Source organism: Canis lupus, chromosome 5 (genome assembly GCF_003254725.2).
Source record: "Canis lupus dingo isolate Sandy chromosome 5, ASM325472v2, whole genome shotgun sequence".
Taxonomy (NCBI): domain Eukaryota; kingdom Metazoa; phylum Chordata; class Mammalia; order Carnivora; family Canidae; genus Canis; species Canis lupus.
This window is the reverse complement of record NC_064247.1, coordinates 76125305-76139258: the sequence shown is the minus strand read 5'-3', so window position 1 is coordinate 76139258 and position 13954 is coordinate 76125305. Positions and strand designations below refer to the sequence as shown.

Genomic DNA, 13954 nt, shown 5'->3' with positions numbered 1-13954 from the left:
GCCAAGCCCACTGCTTGAGTTAGTACCAAATTATAAGAGTAAAATGACATATTAGAAGACCAAGGTTATCCACTGGATTAAAAGAAAATAATAAGCTACCAGCTCTGTTCATCAGATACTGAAATTAAATAAAACTACAAAAATGAAGCTGAAGTTGAAAGGAACAATGCACAATGAAAAAATACATTCATCAAGAACAAAAATTATAAATTTGCATATACCTAAAGACACTTTCAAAATATGAAAGGGAAAAAAAAAAAAAGATTTCCACTCAGAAAAAGATGAAAACTGCAAAGGGGGAACACTGGAAAGTTCAAGAGAAGCCATAAACTAGCAAGGTACTGGAATTAAGATCAAGAAAATTAGATAAGGGCCATGGCTGGCTCAGTTGAAGGAACACAGGACCCTCAATCTCAAGGTTGTTGGGTTTGAACCCCATGATGGGCATAAAGATTACTAAAAAAAAATAGCACTTCCCATATGCCAGATGACTGATTAGTAAATGTAATAAGAAAAAGTTCATTCACAAGAGCAATTCTAACAATAGCAACCTAGGAATAAAGTTAAAGAGCATGCAAGACCTTTATGAAACAAGGTATACTTGTAAAAAGCACAAGGAGACAGAGAATTAGTGGAAGGATATTACATAATACTCATGGCTAGAATGATTTGAAATCACAAAGATAGAACTTCTCAAGTTACTCTAAAAATTTCAATCAATTTCAATCAACTTTTGAAGTTCCCTTTGAAATCTTGACTGAAATTGCATTAAAAGGAACTTAGGAAACTATTTTTAAAATTAATATGGAAGAGCAAAATGCCAAGAATATTAAAGTCAATTTGCAGAACAAGGTGGGAGGAGGTATTTTAAAGCTACAATAAATTATAACTTCAGAATACTGGGGCGAGAGCTAACAAAGAGACCACGGAACCTAAAAGTAGTCCATTCATATACAAAAACTTAATCTATGATAGAGGTAGCAATGAAAACTTACACAGGAAGAACGTATCACTTAATAATTATGCTACAATACCTGGTTATCCACAAAATTAGATTTAAAAAAGTTAAAACCTACATAAAAACAAAAATTCTAAAGACCTTTAGATGTCTTTATGACCTTGCAGAAATGGAGACAAAACCCAAAACAAGAGATACAGTACTATATTAAAATTAAAGATTCATGTTCAACAAAAGATAACATAAACAGAGATAAGCCACAGACCAATTTGGCTATTGTAAAATAATGCTATGTATATTGCTATTTGCAATATACACAACCAGCAAACAATCAGTACAGGTGACCCCTGAACGACATGGGTTTGTACTGTGCTGGTCCACTTTCTGTGGATTTTTTTCAATAAATACACTGGAAATTTTCGGGGGGGGGGGGTGTTGTAATAATTTGGAAAAGAAAGAAGTAAATCTTGCCCATCTCTCTGCACCATGGCTTATATGAACGAAAACTGGAAACCAACTTAACTGTCCACCAATACAAAACACATACAAGGAAATTCTAAATTAAGAGAACTATAACTCTCTACAGAAGTTAGAATGAATAAGCTAGAGAAAGCCTAGCTAGAAGATGTACCCCAAATATAATTTTTTAAAAAATATTTTATTTATTTATTCATGAGAGACAGAGAGAGAGGCAGAGACACAGGCAGAGGGAGAAGCAGGTTCCGTGCAGGGAGCCTGATGTGGGACTTGATTCCGGAATTCCAAGATCACGCCCTGGGCCAAAGGCAGGCACTAAACCGCTGAGCCACCCAGGGATCCCTATTTTTAATTTTTTGAAGAGCCTTCATACTGTCTTCCACGGTGGCTGCTCCAGTGTGCATCCCCACCAGCACTGCAAGAGGGTACCTTTTGCTTCACATCTTCACCAACACTGTTGTTTCTAGTGTTTTTGATTTTTAGCCATTCTGTTGTGAAGGATATCTCATTATAGTTTTGATTTCCATTTCCCCAATGATGAGTGATACTGAACATCTTCTCTTGCGTCTGTTGGCCATCTGGATGTCTTCTTTAGAAAAATGTCTGTTCATGTCCATTTTTAAAATTTGATTATTTGTTTTTAACGTGTTATGTAAGTTCTTTATATATTTTGGATACTTACCTTTTACTGGATATGTCATTTACGAATATGTTCTCCCATTCAGTAGGTTGCTTTTTAGTTTTGTTGGTTGTTTCCTTTGCTGTGCAGAAGCTTTATTTTGATGTAGTCCCAATAGTTTATTTTTGCTTTTGTTTCCCTTGCCTCAGGAGACCTATCTAGAAAGATGTTGCTACAGCTGATGTCAGAATAATTACTGCCTGTGCTCTCTCCTAGGATTTCTATGGTTTCAGGTCTCACATTTAGGTCCTCAATCCATTTTGAGTTTATTCTTGTGTATGATGTAAGAAAGCGGTCCATCCAGTTTTCATTCTTTCCAGTTTTCATTCTTTTTCATGTTGCTGTCCAGTTTTCCCCAATATCATTTGTTGAAGAGACTTTTTTCCCACTGCATATTCTTTCCTGCTATGTCAAAAATTAATCATGTAATTGTGGATTCATTTCTGGGTTTTCTATTCTGTTTCATTAATCTATGTGTCTATTTTTGTACCAGTACCATACTGTTTTGACTACTACAGCTTTGTAATACAACTCAGTCTAGAATTGTGATACCTCCAGTTTTTTTTTTTAGGATTTTATTTATTTATTCACGAGAGACACACAGAGAGAGAGAGAGAGAGAGAGAGAGAGGCAGAGACACAGGCAGAGGGAGAAGCAGGCTCCATGAAGGGAGCCCAACGTGGGACTCGATCCTGGGTCTCCAAGATCACGTCCTGGGGTGCTAAACCACTGAACCACCCAGGCTGCCCCAGTTTTTTCTTTTTCAAGATTGCTTTGGCTATTCAGGGTCTTTTATGGTTCCATACAAATTTTAGGATTGTTCTAGTTCTGTGAAAACTGCTGTTGATATTTTGATAGGGATTGCATTAACTGTGTAGATTACTTTAGGTAGTATAGACATTTTAACAATATTTGTTCTTCTAATCCATGAGCATGGAATATCTTTCCATTTGTGTCATCTTCAATTTCTTTCATCAATGTCTTATAATTTTCAGAGTACAGGTTTTTCTCTTGAAGTTTATTCCTAGGTATCTTATTATTTTTGGTGCAATTGTAAATGGGATCGTTTTAAGTTCTCTTTCTGCTGATTCATTATTGTTCCATAGAAACGGAACAGATTTTCTGTACACTCATTTTTCATTCTGCAAATTTCTGAATTCATTTATCAGTTTTAGTAGTTTTTTGGTGGAGTCTTTGGGTTCTCTACATACAGTATCATGTCATCAGCTAATAGTTTTACTTCTTCCTTACCAATCTGGACACCTTTTTATTATTTATTTCTCGTCTGATTGCTGTGGTGAGAGTGGACATCCTTGTTTTGACTTAGGCGAAAAGCTCCCACTTTTTCCTCCATTAAGGATGATATTAGCTGTGGGGTTTTTCATAGAAGACCTTTACTATGCTGAGGTATCGTTCCTCTAAATCTACCTTGTTGAGAATTTTTATCATAAATGGATGCTGTATTTTGTCAAATGCTTTTTCTGCATCTATTGAAATGATTATATGGTTTTTATTCTTTCTTACTGAAATGATGTATTGCATTACTTTGTAAATAACAAACCACCCTTGCATACTGGGAATAAATCCCACCTGATCTTTGTGAATGATTTATTTTTTTTTAATTTTTATTTATTTATGATAGTCACAGAGAGAGAGAGAGAGGCAGAGACACAGGCGGAGGGAAAAGCAGGCTCCATGCACCGGGAGCCCGACGTGGGATTCGATCCTGGGTCTCCGGGATCGCGCCCTGGGCCAAAGGCAGGCGCCAAACCGCTGCGCCACCCAGGGATCCCCTCTTTTTTTTTTTTAATGTATTGTTGGATTTGGTTTGCTAATACCTTGTTGAGAATCTCTACATCTATATTCATCAGAGGCATTGATCTGTAGTTCTCTTTTTTGGTGGTATCTTTATGTGGTACTGGTATCAGAGTGACACTTGACTCATAGAATGAATTTGAAATTTTTCTTCCTTTTCTATTTTTTGAAAAAGTTTGAGAAGAATTAGGTATTGGGTCACCTGGGTGGCTCAGTTGGTTAAGCAGCTAACTCTTGATTTTGGCTCAGGTCATGATCTTGGGGTCCTAGGATCAAGCCCTGCATCAGGCTCCACACTCAGTGGGGAGTCTGCTTCAGGATTCTCTCTCTCTCCCTCTGCTCATCCCTCCTAAAACAAATAAATAAATCTTAAAAAAAAAAAAAAAAAGCTATTAACTCTTCTTTAAGTGTTTGGTAGAATTCACCTGTAAGGTCAATTGGTCCTGGACTCTGTTGAGAGTTTTTTGAGTAATCAGCAAAGTTTTAAATATAATCATATATTAACAACCATGCCTACAAAGTCAGCATTTTCTTTCTTTTTTTTTTTTTCCAGCATTTTCAACAAAATTAACCTCTCCACACAGCTGCCATGTAAAAATACTAAATATTTATTGGACCAAATAAGCATCTGTTAGGCCAAATGAGAAAAAATAAGTAAGAAAATTAAAACCATCTGTAATTTCACTATTCAGTGACTACCTGTATTTTTTCTACTTTGCAAAAACAATCACCATAATGTGCTTTCACATGACAAAATATTATGTGCACTTTAATATCAGTTTATGCCAGAGTTTACTCAACCGATGAATTCTCTTGGTTTGGATTAACAATGCTTAAATGAAAAGTCTCATGAAATAAATATTGTGTTTTTATTTATTTTTAATTAATTTATTTTTTTAAGATTTTATTTATTTACTCATGACAAACAGAGAGGCAGACTCAGGTAAAGGGAGAAGCAGGTTCCCTGCAGGGAGCCTGATGCAGGACTCAATCCTGGGACCCCAGGAACACACCCTGAGCCAAAGGCAGACACGCAACCACTGAGCGACCCAGGTGTTCCTATTTAAATTTTTTAAGTAAGATTTTATTATTTATTAGTTTGAGAGATTGAGAGAGAGAAGAGAACATAAGCAAGGGGAGGGGCAGAAGGAGAAGCAGACTCCCCGCCAAACAGGGAGCTTCATGTAGGGCTCAACCCAGGACCGACCTGAGCCAAAGGGAGATGCTTAACTGACTAAGCCACCTAGGTTCCCCTATTTATTTTTTTAAAAGATTTATTTTAGGGCAGCCCGGGTGGCTCAGCGGTTTAGCACCGACTTCAGCCCAGGGCCTGATCCTGGAGACCCAGGATAGAGTCCCACGTCGGGCTCCCTGCATGGAGCCTGCTTCTCCCTCTGCCTGTGTCTCTGCCTCTCTCTCTCTCTCTCTCTCTCTCATGAATAAATAAATAAATAAAATCTTAAAAAAATAAAAGATTTATTTTATTTTATTTTAGCCTGATGTGGGACTTGATCTAGGACTCTGGGATCACACCTTGAGCCAAAGGCAGATGCTCAACTGCTGAGCCACCCAGGTGTCCCTATTTATTTATTTTAGAGAGTGTGTGCACATAAAGAGAGGGAAGGGGCAGAGGGAGAGAATCTCAAGTAGATTTCCTGCTGAGTGCAGAGCCTGACATGGGGCTCAATCTCTTCACCTATGAGATCATGACCTGAGCCGAAACCAAGAGCCTGATGTCTAATCAACTGAGCCACCCATGTACCCTTAACAATTTTATTTTTAAGTAGTCTCTTTCCCCAATATGGGGCTCGAACTTACAAATCCTGAGACTAAGAGTCACATGTTCCACCAACTGAGCCAGACAGGTGCCCCTCATGAAGTCTTTGCACACATTTCTTCACAAATCATCTCTTTAGAATAAATGCCTGAAGTAGAATTACTTTTTTTTTCTTTTAAAGCTTTTATTTATTCATGAGAGACACACAGAGAGAGAGAGAGAAAGAGAGGCAGAGAGACACAGGCAGAGGGAGAAGCAGGCTCCATGCAGGGAGCCTGACGTGGGACTCAATCCCGGGCTCCAGGATCACGCCCTGGGCTGCCCTAGAATTACTTTTAAATGCTTTTGAAACACAGTGCCAAGGGTCTCTCTAAATAGTTGTGTCGGTGTATATTCTTACCAGCGGCACTGTGAAAAAAATCTATGTCCCTGTACTCTCTTGGTGGGTATTTTTATTTTTAATGTTCTTAAAAGTTTATTTTAAACAGTGTTATTTGCGATTGTTCTCTGGCTTCCAAAATCCTGAGAATTTCTTACATTGTACTACATGTGCAAAGTTTCACTCATGAATCTTCCGCGTAGGGTGCTATTGTAGGAGGGCTTAGGGACACGAGCAACAACATATGGCAACACTTAAGTAATGTGCCAGATCCTCTTTTTTTGTTGATGTTTTGTTTAAGGTCTGATTAAGTTTATTGCAGGGAAGAGGAGACTAAGACTTGGAAAATGTTCCAGGTCGTCATAATTTGTCAAAGAGTAAGACAAGAAATCCCTATTAAACGTTCATGGTATTTAGAAGCAGAGGCAGGCAGTAAATATAATCCCTAGAGAAGACATCTGAAAAAGCTACAAAAATTCCAAGGAATTGTTCTGCTTGGGTCTACTGCCCACACCAGGTGTGAGGTATTACTGGAGGGCTGTAGGTTTCTCTAGGACTTTCCATTTGGGGAGGGCTAAAGACACCCTGGTCTTGGCTTCCCAGGTTATGTTACTGCCAGGTTAAGTATCAGAGCTGATTCTAAGTTGGTAAGGATAGCTAAGTGCTCCTGCAGAAGGAACAGCTGCTCTATTCCTTCTGAATCTACCTGTCCCAGTCAGCACACAGCACTCAGGCTCTGAAAGCTGAGGCTTGTCAGAAGTACAGAACACAAAAAGGAATAGGTGGCATGGTCTGCTATCTATCATCCTTCTTTTATCTTCCCCTCCTTTCAAGGAATGAGTTTTCCATGACCCAGGTGTCAGTCTCCCCAGAATGAAAATGTTATGTGATGAAATATCGGTCAATGCTCCCTAGATTATATGATAAAAATTTTATTTAAGCTGGCAAATTAAAATCAAAAATCAATGTACTGACTTATACAACTGAGAAATCCATGGAGTCTAACTTCAGGCATGGCTGAATTGAGGGCCAGGAATCTATCTTTCCACTTCTCAACTCTGCTTTCTTGTGCATCAACTTCACTGTTAGGTTGGTTCCCCCATTCTATGGCTGAGATCTCAGGTATATATTCAATAAGCCCGGGGCCCATGTTCATTGAGCTAGCTAAAGTTACAATTAGTTATTACCCTAAAACCTCATTTTTTATTTATTTGAGTACACTCGAGAGTGAGGGCATGCATAAGCGGGAGGGGGATGGTGGGGAGGAGCAGAGGAGAGGGAGAAGTAGGCCCCTCACTGATCAGAGAGCTACTCAGGTGCCCCTAAAACCTCATTTTTAATGCACGGAGAGCAAACCATGTAGACCTCCTTCAGAAGATATCAGATATGTATTATAAATCACAATGTGAGGGGCACTTGAGTGGCTCAGTTGGTTAAGCATCTTCCTTGGGCTCAGGTGATGATCCAGGAGTCCTGCCTGGGATTGAGCTCCGCATCAGGCTCCCCACTCAGTGTCTGCTTCTTCCTCTCCCTCTGCCCCTCCCTGCCACTCGTGTGCTCTCTCTCTCGCGCGCGCGCGCTAATAAGTAACATTTTTTTTAAAGATTTTATTTATTTATTCATGAGAGACAGAAAGAGAGAGAGAGAGAGAGAGAGAGGCAGAGACACAGGCAGAGGGAGAAGCAGACTCCATGCAGGGAGCCCGACGTGGGGCTTGATCTTGAGACTCCAGGATCATGCCCTGGGCCAAAGGTGGTGCCAAACCAATGAGCCACCCGGGCTGCCCAAATAACATCTTTAAAAAACAAAACAAAACAAAAACAAAAACACAAGGTGAGAGAGATTGCCAGTGATCCCCAGAGATCCCCCATCACAGTCCAAATAAAGCCTCAGAACCACATTAAGAATGATTCATACCTCCTTTTCGGAATTTGCCCGGTAGGTAAATTCTTCCACCTACCTTTTCATGTGCTCGTGTTCACTAGTGTCCAGAGCTCTTAGGGTTCGGGCGTAAAGAACGACGATGTCACTGTGCTTGGCTTTCTTGTTGCACTAAAGAGCACAACAAGATAAAATTAGCGTGAGTCTAGGAATCCTCCTGATTTAACATGTCAACTGTACATATGCTCAGTCTTTATCTATGGTTCTCACCTGGGGGCATTTTCGTGCCTGTCCCTTTAGCCACTTAGAAATGCACTTATACCCAAAGAGGTGCCCACAGCGTAATGCTGAGAGGCGGTGATCCCCAGCATTGGTCCAGTGCTCCAAGCATATTGTGCAAGTGTCCCCTTCTTCATCATCCATAGGAACAGAAGGTAGAAGGGGGTCCGTCTTCTGGGGAGACTGGGTGGAAACCAGAATATATTCACATTAGAGAAAATACAAAATCAGTTTTTACGAGGATGTACAGCTCTATCAAATCAATAAAACCATGCAAAAACACAATCTCAATGGAAAACACTATGGAAAAACTCCAACACCTCCAAATCACTTGTTATTCTTTGTAAAATGCACCTGGCTAAATGTTTCATACAAGCTATAGAAATATTTACTTCCCTTTGATCTTACGAAATTCTTGGGATTTTTTTTTTCCATTCAAACGAAGAAAAGGAGCTATCTTTACAAAGACATAAAAACATAAAACAAATCTAGAAGTTACCTGGATAATGAACAACAAGGAAGAGTGGGTTTGTTATATATTCAAAATTAGGTTCATAATCAAGTCAAGTAGTTATAAAATACTTGAATAGAAAATACGTAAAAGAAACCCAGAAAAGCAAAGAAAGGGTATTAACAGTGAACTCACAAAAAATTATAAATGGTTCATAAGTGCTCACTTATAACTGAAAAATGCAAATTAAAGTAAGAGACCATTTATTAGACAGTATAGACTGATGTCTGATGACGCCAAGCAATGCTGAAGGTTAAGGAACAGATAGGAATGCTTCTATATTGTTGCTACAGGTAAGAAAGTGACACAAATTTTCCAAAGGGCAATTTGACATTCCCTATCAAAACTAAATACATCTATCTGTCCTCTCACAGAGCAATCTCTCTGCTAGAAATTTATCCCATGAATAGTCACAAATACTTGCAAGACAACTGTACAAAGATGCTTAGTGCAGCTTGATTTGTACCAGGAAAACAAATTAGAAAGGAAGGAAAGCAGGAAGGAAGGAAGAACAAGTATAGTGTACACAACAAAGTAAGAATTAACTAAAAACTTATTTATATGATTGAACCTATGTAGTGATTTTTTTTTTTAATTTTTATTTATTTACTTATGATAGTCACAGAGAGAGAGAGAGAGAGAGAGGCAGAGACACAGGAAGAGGGAGAAGCAGGCTCCATGCATCGGGAGCCTGATATGGGATTCGATCCCGGGTCTCCAGGATCGCACCCTGGGCCAAAGGCAGGCGCCAAACCGCTGCGCCACCCAGGGATCCCTATGTAGTGATTAATAAGAAAGATTCAACTTGGGCAGCCCGGGTGGCTCAGCGGTTTGGCGCCACCTTCAGTCCAGGGCGTGATCCTGGTAGACCCAGGATCGAGTCCCACATCAGGCTCCCTGCATGGAGCCTGCTTCTCCCTCTGCCTGTGTCTCTGCCTCTCTCTGCGTCTCTCATGAGTAAATAAATAAAATCTTAAAAAAAAAAAAAAAAGACAGATTCAACTTTATGTACTGATAACAAGGTATAATATGATTCCTTTTGTGTAAATTTGTACAACATTTATGTACACAAATTTACATGCACACAAAATTTTTCTGGAAGAAAAAAACAAAAGAGAGGCCTTACAGAAATACATCAAAAGTGGGTCAATGTTTTGAGAGTGGCCGAGTCCACAGGTGATGTAAATAAACTCTCATATTAAGGATTATTATGTGTTATCTTTGTAAATAAAAGCTGTGTAACACATAGCAATTGCATTTTGCCAGGTATTTCAGAAACTGCATTCATATCCACTATCTTAATCAAAACCTAACTGCTAGGTAGGCAGGACCAGTTATCCTCAATCTATCCCTGCCTTTCTAAACCCATGAGGAGTGGCCACATAAATGAGTAAACTGGATTGGACTTCCCCTGACCTCCTGCCTACATAAGTCTGTAAGCTTCCATTTCAGCCTGCAGCCTCTTTATTTTTTTTTTTAAAGATTTTATTTATTTATTCATGAGAGACACACACAGAGAGAGGCAGAGACATAGGCAGAGGGAGAAGCAGGCTCCACGCAGGGAGCCCAACATGGGACTCGATCCTGGAACCAGGATCATGCCCCCAGCCAAAGGCAGCGCTAAACCGCTAATCCACTGGGGCTGCCAGCAGCCTCTTCTTTAAATGCAAATCCAAACATTTCATTTAAAAGGATGCTCATATTACCTGTTTGGGGAAGGTCTCTCCTCCACTGATACAGGTAACTTCTTGCTGTGCTGAGGAACCTTCTACTTGCTCTGCCAAGTCATTTCCAGAAATGATAAGACAGGCAATGCACAAAAAAAAAAAGACAGAAGTCAGGTATGAGAGGCTAGCAGGAGGGCCTAGGTAACCCCAGTTTTCCATTTCTAATTGGTAATATTGCTGTAAATTTCCCCTAGTAATAGTGGATTTATTTTTTAACATATTTTGGATTTTTTCATCAAATATACATAAAAGTAGACAGAACAGTACAAGTACACAAGTACTCATCACCTAATTTCAACAAAATCACTATTCCACCAATCTTCTCCTAAGCCCCCGCCCCCGTTATTTTCCTTTGGAATGCTTAATAACAAACTCTAAAATGTCGTTTCACTTATAAAAATTTTTGTAATACTAACTGATAAGGATTTCTTTTTTACATGAACACTATCGTTATCATACCAAACGAGTGACAATAACAATAATCCCTTAATACTGTCTGATGTTCACCCAGTTCATATTCAAAATTTCCCAGTTGTCTTCAAGTTGCTCTGTACAGGGCATTTCTAGCCGTCAGAATCTAAGCAAGACGAACTTGATGAACTTCATTGTTGCACCCGTTTCCATTTTCACCCCTTCCTTGTCATTGATTTGTTGGAGGGTGTCTGGTCACTTCTCTTATGAAATGCCCTGTATCTCAGACTGGACTGACTGCTCCTTGAAGTATTGCTCACTCATTTGTTCTATCACCTCTATTTCCTATAGACTGGCAGTTAAATCTGGGGGCTTCAGTGGATTCAATTGTTTTTTGGCAAGAAGAAGGACAGCAAGAATACTTCTTTGGCTGTATGCTCCTGCCTGCAGCATGTCAGGAGGCTCATACTGGGTTCTGGTGGTGTCAGTTTCACCCCTGGACTATCAGGTTCCTTATCAACCTTTTAAAACCTCCACTAAAGGTCAAGGAGGTGATTTTTAATTTTTAGTCATTTTGCTTTTGAAGGTTCAAAGGATCCCATCACAGGCCAGTGGGAGCCCCTTTAAACTGTTAAAACAAACAAAAAAACCAACAAAACCTACAAAAACGTGTATCCTCAGTATTCAGTTCAGTGAATTCTCACAAATTGAACTATAAACCAGAACATCACCAAAACCCCCAAGAGTGCCTTCCTTTTATACCTTATGTCCTCCTTACTTTTGGGGAGTACAGCGGAGATGATTTGCACCCACCAAAGGTGACTACCTTACTAAATTATAGCACCATCTATTGACTTTTGCCTGTTTTTGCAAATAAACAGCATTTTAGAGCTATCCACTTTTTTGTATCTGCTAATTTTACTCTACATTTTCATAATATTCTTTCCTACTAACATGGAGTTGTGGTTCACTTATTTTCACTGCTGTATCGTGTTTTATTGTGTACCTATATAACATTTATCCATTCTATTGCTGATCGGTACTTGGGTAGTTTTGAGGTTTTTTGCCATTACAAATAATGTTGTTACATTCTTGTACATTTCTATTGAATACGTATATTCCTTTCTTTGGTTACATGCCTAGTAGTAGAATTGCTGAGCTGTAGGCTTTATATGTACAGATGAGTCTGTAAGGATACCATCTGGATGTCTGTACCAATTTACAGTGTATGAGAGGTCTGATTGCTTTATATTCGCCCTAATACTTGATATTGTCAGTCTTGAATTCTAGCTCTACTAGTGGATGCATATTATTACCACACTGTGGTTTTAATTTGTATTTCCTTGATGACTGATGAAGTCTTCTTGTTATGTATTTAGTGGCCATTTGACTACTCTCCTTTGGAAGTACCTTTTCAAATCTTGTGCCAATTTTTCTGTTAAGGCTGTAGAAGTTATTTACATATTGTAGATATAAGCCTTTTTTCAGATATACGTATTATATGTTTCCTTCAGTCAATGGATTCCCATTTCACTCTTCTAATGATGTCTGTTGATGAATAAGTTCTAAATTAAAATTCACCTCATTTGTCCTTGATTTGCTTGAGAAATCTGGTCATTTGTCCTGTAAAATCTCTACATCCTGGATATGACCGATTGCTTCCTCATATATTAACTTTTATTTACTGTAAATTTACAGAGTTGTATAGCCATCACCACAATCCAACTTGAAACATTTCTACCATTCCCTAAAGATTTCTCGTGTCAATTTAGAATCATTTCCCATCTGCACCAACAGCCATAGGCAACCACTAATTTACTTTTTCTCTATAGACTTGCCCTTACTAGACATTTTATGTAAGTGGTATCATAAAGTATATACACTGGCTCACTGTCATAAACGAAAAAAGAATTTTTTAATGCAATTTTCTTGTATTGCCTCTAAATTTCTTTCTTTTAAAGATTTTATTTATTCATGAGAGAGAGAGAGAGAGAGAGAGAGAGGGGCAGACACAGGAAATGAAGAAGCAGGCTCCATGCAGGGAACCTGACGTGGGACTCGATTCCAGATCTCTAGGATCAGGCCTTGGGCTGAAGGCGGTGCTAAACCACTGAGCCACCTGGCTGCCCTAAATTTCAAAGTACTCCTTACTTCTGGGTTTTATCACTTATATATATTCTAATACCAGGATGGCTTCTTTTTTTACACTAGGTCTCTAATCCACTTATATCTTATTTTTTAGTATGAGAGATGAATGCAGTTTTGTTTTCCTGTTAACAATCTAGTTTTTAAAATAGTTCTAATTGAAGTCTATCTTTTCCCCTCTGATTTGAGATATTCCCTTTACACTAGATTTTCATACATATTTACATCTTTTTCTAGATGTTCCATTTGTAGAATGTCCCACACTTTAGGTTTGAATGGTTGTGTCTTTGAGGTATTATTTACCTGTTCCTCTACATCATATAAACTATGCAGCCTGGTTATTATATCTAGAATCTTAAGTAGATTCATGGTTTTTTTTTGGCAGCAACAGTACTTCTTTTTTTTTTAAATTTTTATTTATTTATGATAGTCACACACACACACAGAGAGAGAGAGAGAGAGAGAGGCAGAGACATAGGCAGAGGGAGAAGCAGGCTCCATGAACTGGGAGCCCGACATGGGATTCGATCCTGGGACTCCAGGATCGCACTCTGGGCCAAAGGCAGGCGCTAAACTGCTGCGCCACCCAGGGATCCCAGCAACAGTACTTCTAAGTGCTATGGATATTTCTTTCTTTTTCTTCTCTTTTTAAATTTGATTTTTAAATAATCTCTGCACCCAACATGGGGGTCAAACTTACAACCCCGAGATCAGGAGTTGCATGCTCCACTGACTGAGCCAGTTAGGCACCCTTTGGATATTTCTGATTGCATATAAGGTCTGGTGATATCAGCTAGGCCCCTCAATTAAAGGGAATCCCATCAACCTTTCTTTCTTTCCCTTTCTTTTCTTTCTTTCTCTCTCTCTCTCTCTCTTTCTTTCTTTTTTAAAAATTTTTATTTATTTATGATAGTC

At 38.9% G+C, this 13954-nt stretch overlaps 1 protein-coding gene across 4 annotated transcripts in view; it reads right to left on the bottom strand.

The window, feature by feature from the left end:
• Positions 1 to 13954, bottom strand: part of RFWD3 (ring finger and WD repeat domain 3) — a 40238-nt gene that overhangs the window by 14166 nt on the left and 12118 nt on the right. For all 4 annotated transcript variants that reach the window (XR_003127763.3, XM_025426828.2, XM_049109616.1 and 1 more), the window contains 3 exons: positions 10463 to 10533; positions 8237 to 8428; positions 8046 to 8137 (listed from right to left, as the gene is read on the bottom strand). Coding sequence is in view for 3 of the 4 variants with exons in the window: in XM_025426828.2 (XP_025282613.1) it covers positions 8046 to 8137; positions 8237 to 8428; positions 10463 to 10533 (355 nt within the window). In the remaining variant the exon portion in view is untranslated. The remainder of the gene's footprint in view (positions 1 to 8045; positions 8138 to 8236; positions 8429 to 10462; positions 10534 to 13954) is intronic.